Raw genomic sequence first — 6,000 nt, 5'->3', positions numbered from 1 at the left:
TTGTAGATAGTTATTATTATTTGAATGATCTTGGATGTATTAATGAGATGTTCTAACTGCAAATGTTTTGTATTGTGTTATGCCTTTAACAAAATCAATGCAATTTCTATTTGAAAAAAAAAAGAATGCCGTCTGATCATATGACAGGCTGTCCAAACACTGAATGGATGAATTGGCTTTCATCAAAAGGTGGCTCCTGAAACATAATGGAGCCATATATGTATGTATGCATAAATATTATGCATTAATATTAAGGTAGTAGATTAATACTGAATGGGGTCTAGTGGTTTAAAGCCAGACTATTTTATCTGCTTAATTTTTACTGTGGAGCCAGTAATGACCACAATTCTGTTTTTCCTTTATTTTTTTTATTTAAAAGTAGGTGGCACAGCCCACAAACATTAAGTTTTAGACACACTCATTAAGTTAAACACTGATCCTGTCATGTCCGTAAGTGGAATTACTTCTTCACTGCTCACTTTGCTGTCCATCTGTAATTGTTGACACGGCCCCTTGGCCTTTATTCACATCACTGATGCACACCCACTGGCCATCCACTGACTCTTTCCACAAAGTGACCTGGAAAAGAGAAAAAGAGAGTAAATCAATGATGCTTTAAAATATGTTCAAAATCTGTATTGTGTGTGTATGAACTGTAGACCAGCGGTCCCCACCCAATGGGCCACGGACCAGTACAGGGCCGTGGAGCACTTGGTACTGGGCCGTCAGGTAAGTGAATGCCTGTATGAGTGTGTTTGTTTGTCTGCATGTGTGAGTGAATGCGTGCATGAAAGCAAAAGAATGTGTGTGTGAGACATTGTAAGAGTGAGAGCGATGTGTGTATGAATAAGGAAGTGACTGTGTGTGTATGTATGAGATCGGGAGAGTGAGAGCGATGTATGAATGAATGTGTAAGTAGGTGTGTGGCGTGAGGGTATGACAGTGAGAGTGATGTATGAATGAATGTGCAGTGTGTGACAGACAGTGAGGACGATGTATGAATGAATGCTGTTCCTTCCTCCATGCCATGGGGCATGTGGGTGTGACAGAGCGATGTGCGAATGAATGCAGGTATGAATGAGGAAGTGACTGTGTGTGTGCGTGTGAGATCGGGAGGGTGAGAGCAATGTGTGAATATATGCAGGTATGAATGAGGGTGTGACAGTGTGTGTTTGACTGGGAGAGAGTAAGAGTGATGTGTGAGTGAATGCAGGTATAAATGAGGGAGTGACCGTGTGTGAGAGATCGGAAAAGAGTGAGAGCGATGTGTGCGAGTGAATGCGTGCATCAATGCAAAAGAGACTCTGTGTGTGTGTGTGTGTGTGTGTGTGTGTGTGTGTGGTATGAACGAAAGGTACACAAAAACCTCATTGCTGCTGCTGCCAGTGATCCCGATCACACTCCCCCCCCCCCTTCTTTCTCTCTCTCTCTCACACACAGACACCATACCTTTCAACCTCTTAGTAGTGCAAAAAATCTGGACAAAGCTTAACAGAATGGGGGGACAGATTTTAAATATTGCTCTTATAACCATAGAAAGTTGCTAGAATGACAGGATTTGTCAATGTTACGCTGTTAAGCAGAATGTACACTTTTTTTTGTTGGTAATTATTGCACTTTGGAGCTTTTCTCCCCGGGTCTGGCCTCCTCGTTAAACAAATGTCAAATAAATAAATATCTACTTTATTATGCATGCCGCAAGAAGGACGGTCCGTGGAAAATTGTCTTACACTGATACTGGTCCTTGGTGCAAAAAAGTTTGGAGACCACTGCTGTAAGATAATTCAAAAATGCCCATGGAAATGATTAACTATGCTCTTCAAAACAAACTCCAGCCACCCTCCCATATGTCTACTACATACTTGGTAAATACCTTTACTTTTCTCAAATCCTTCAAACAAAACATTCAGACTGCATTTGTCTGTAAAACACAGTAATTAAATGTCACTTACTTCTACAATCCTATTTCTAAAATACATATTTTGCCAGAAATGATGCTTACAATTTTATTCCTGTTCTTTGTTATCCACAAATAATTCATCTTATGAGCATAACAAAACGTGCAACATATCAAGTAAATGCCCACAAATTATTGTTATGCCTATAACTAGGTAGAGTACTAAAATAAATTAGAATACTAGGTGTACTAAAAACTTAAAACGTGAAAAAATAGTCAATTTATCAGTACTGTTCAAATATGTTTGGTAGGATAAATGGATTTTAACAGACCCTTTAAAGCAGTTGAAGGGATGACTCTTCTAAAGCTGACAAAGTAGTGCATTTTATAAAGGTGGGGCCAAACTGAAGATCTGATGGCTTCATATGCTTGCCAAGAACCATCAACAGTCTTCATCTACAGGAGCACGGCAGACAAACTGGCCAATAGGGAATGGACAGCTCCAAGAGGTAGGACTCGCATCACGTAGTTCAAAAAGCATATCTGGCAGGTCCCATCAATCACCAACAGTAAATTTCTAAACTTTAAACATATGTAAAAAATAACTCTTGGCATAGGATGTTAAAATAATCTGTTACAGTGGAAATCAACATATGGATTAGATAAACTGGATTCTCAAAACGCAATAAATTCTTCATCCAACTAACATTCCAAATGTGACAGCATGCTTTAATAATTAGAAGTTATGTACTCACCATAACGTTCCATCTGAGTAGGTGTATTCATTTGTCTGCAACCTGTGGGTTATGGATCCGATATCGGATCCGAACCGGCATGGTTTACCAGCTATGGATCCAATCTCTCAGCTCCTCCCCTCACCCATAATGCCCTGCTCTACCCTCATGACCTCAGATCGAGTTTGCCAACAGCAAAAACACCCTGAAAAGGGTAACAGATAATATGCAGGAAAATGAAAGGCCAGGGGGATAGGAGGGCGGGATGGTTGCAGACAAATGAATACACCTACTCAGATGGAACGTTATGGTGAGTACATAACTTCTAAATCTGAAGTAGGAGATACATTTGTCTGCAACCTGTGGGACAGAGTCCCCAGCTACCTGAATCTTGGGCGGCCATCATGGAAGGATATTCCGGAGCACCGCGGAGCCAAATGATGCTCTACCCCTAGATGCAAGATCCAACTTATAGTGTGAAATAAAAGTATGAGATGAAGCCCACGTGGCTGCTGCACAAATATCATCTAGAGGAATCCTAGCCTTGAAGGCTGCCGAGGTAGATACTGACCGGGTTGAATGGGCATGTACACCCTCCGGTGTGGGCCTTCCTGAAGCTTGATAAGCCAATAAGATGCACTGTGAAATCCAGCGAGACAGAGAAACTTTAGAAATTGGCTTGCTCAAATTAAATTTAGCAAAGGAAATAAACAACTGGTCAGATTGCCTATGACCAGCCGTTCTGTTTAGATAAAATCTAAGTTGCCTGTGAACATCTAATGAGTGAAGCTTGTATTCACCTTTGTTTTCATATTTAGGGAAGAAAACGGGGAGGTTAATGGACTGATTAATGTTTGCTTCAGAAGCAACTTTAGGAAGAAAGGACGGGTTGGTCCTGAGGTAAACACGGTCCGGATGAAATACCAAATAAGGAGGTTTAGCTGATAATGCTTGAAGCTCTGAAACTCTCTTGGCCGATGTAATGGCTACCAAAAAGGCTGTCTTGAAAGACAAGAATTTGAGATCCACCGTAGCCGCTGGTTCGAAAGGGGGGGCGGTCAAGGCCTGGAGAACCAAAGAAAGGTCCCAAGGAGGAACCGCTTGTTTTACAGGGGGCCTGAGAAGAAAAGTACCTTTAAGGAAAATTTTACACAACTTGGCTGACATAAGAGGATTAGAGTCATGGCCAATGTGATAATGAGAAATTGCCGCCAGTTGTACTTTGATTGTGGAACTGCTGGCACCATCGTTAAAAAGAGTGGTTAGAAAGTCAAGCACTAAGGGGAGAGGAACCGTGAAGGGATTCAGGCCTTGCCGCTCCGCCCACAAAGAAAACCGTTTCCACTTGCTGCGGTATACTTTCCTAGTGGATGGTTTATGAGCTGCCACCAGTATTGCCTTAACAGGTGACGAAATACCGGGAGTCCTGATCAAGAGTGGAACTGGAGCAGCCAAGCGGTCAGCTTCAGGTTGTCCAGGTTCGGAGGAGGTATGCAGGATGGATGGGATATCAGATCCGGAATGGGATCTAGAATCCAAGGAGGATTCACCGAGTGAGACCTTAGAAAGGGGAACCAGATCTGTCGAGGCCAATACGAAGCAATGAGAATCATTCTGCAACCCACCCGAGAGGCTTTCTGAAGAACTTGGAGCATCAGAGGCAAGGGTGGATACGCGTAAAGAAGACCGGGTGGCCAAGCATGCACCAGGGTGTCTCTTGGAGAACCTCCTGGAGGGGGTATCAGAGCGAAAAAACTGTCGCACTTGGTGTTTGAGAGAGAGGCAAAAAGATCGCATGAAGGAGTTCCCCACCGTGCGAATATGCGTTCCGCTACTTGAAAATTGAGAGACCACTCGTAAGGGGTCAGAATGGTGCGACTGAGCTTGTCCGCCAGGATGTTGGACCGACCCGGAATGTGCGTTGCTATAAGAAAGCGGTTGGTGGAGATTGCCCATTCCCAAACTCTCATGGCTTCTCGACAAAGGGGGTAAGACCTTGTTCCCCCTTGCTTGTTGATGTACCAGACCACAGAAACGTTGTCCGATTGAATCGCAATTGTTCCCAAGGGAAGAAAGTCCTGAAGTGCTAGCAACGCTAAGAGCACTGCTCTCATCTCTAGAACGTTGATATGCAGTAAGGTCTCTGTATCGTTCCACGTGCCTTGGACGGTCCGGCCCGCAAAATGCCCCCCACCCGAGGCGGGAGGCGTCCGTGGTCACCGTGGCGAGGGGGGGAGAAGCACAAAATGGGCGGCCTCCGTGGAGATCTGGAGAGTGAAGCCACCACAGGAGGGACCGCTTGCAAGCCTTGCTGATCGCAATGGGATGATGCATAGGGAGAGCAAGGTATGACCACTGTACTAAGAGAGTCCACTGGAGGACGCGCATATTGAGCCTGGCAAGAGGAAGAAGTGCTATAGCAGACGCCATGGACTCTAGAGCCCTCAGGACCAACTCCGCTGGAACAGAACTTGAGTGGAGAATGGCCCGCACCTGGAGCTGCAGATTTTGAACTCTGTCCGCAGTGAGGAAGGCTCGTAAACTCCTTGTGTCTAGCCTGGCCCCTATAAAATCTAAGAGCTGTGTGGGCGCCAGGTTGGATTTCTTTGCATTTATTGTAATGCCCAGAAAGGGAGCAAGATGGAGAAAGGAGTCTCGCGCCAATAATAGTAGATACCTTGTTGGGGTGGTAAGAAGCCAGTCGTCCAGGTAGGGAAAGACCTGCACCCCCTGAAGCCTCAGGTGGGCCGCTACCACTGCTAATACTTTGGTGAACACCCTGGGGGCTGTGGTGAGACCAAAGGGAAGGACCCGGAACTGGTAGTGACTGGCTCCCAGCCGGAAGCGGAGGAACCTCCTGGAGCGCCTGTCCATCAGGATGTGGTAGTACGCATCTTTGAGGTCTATAGAGCACATCCAGTGATTTTCTCCCAGAAGGGGAGAATAGATTGCAGAGTGACCATTCGGAATTTTTCCTTGGGGACTGCCAGATTCAAGAGAGAAAGGTCTAGAATTGGTCTTGGTTCCCCCGTCTTCTTTGGCACTAAAAAGAACCTGGAGTAGAACCCTGATCCGATCTGGTCTGGGGGGACGGGCTGGATGGCTCTTTTCTTTAGCAGATGGCCAATTTCTGCCAAAGCGGCCTCCCGTTGACCGGGTGGAACGTCTGGGAGGGACTTCAACTTTGGAAAGTGAAGAAAAGGGATGCGGTATCCTCTGGATATGATTTGGAGGACCCAGCGGTCTGATGTTATGGACTCCCATGCCGCTAGGTGCCCAGGAACGTCCCCCGACTGCCTCCAGAGTGGAGCAGCCGGGCAACCCCTCAGGGTTGCTGCGCGGGCCGTTCAGAGAAAGGTTCTCTGGACC

General features: G+C 45.6%; 1 protein-coding gene across 1 annotated transcript in view; it reads right to left on the bottom strand.

Annotated features, from left to right (window-relative positions):
• Positions 1-349: 349 nt before the first annotated feature.
• The window catches only part of SEC13 (SEC13 homolog, nuclear pore and COPII coat complex component), a gene marked incomplete in the record, with an annotated part of 687,168 nt that continues 681,517 nt past the window's right edge, over positions 350-6,000 (bottom strand). The window contains 1 exon segment of the mRNA XM_044078635.1: positions 350-579. Coding sequence (XP_043934570.1) covers positions 469-579 — 111 coding nt within the window.

Source organism: Protopterus annectens, chromosome 7.part1 (genome assembly GCF_019279795.1).
Source record: "Protopterus annectens isolate FY-2018-M chromosome 7.part1, PAN1.0, whole genome shotgun sequence".
Classification (NCBI taxonomy): domain Eukaryota; kingdom Metazoa; phylum Chordata; order Ceratodontiformes; family Protopteridae; genus Protopterus; species Protopterus annectens.
This window is presented reverse-complemented; position numbering and strand designations above follow the sequence as displayed.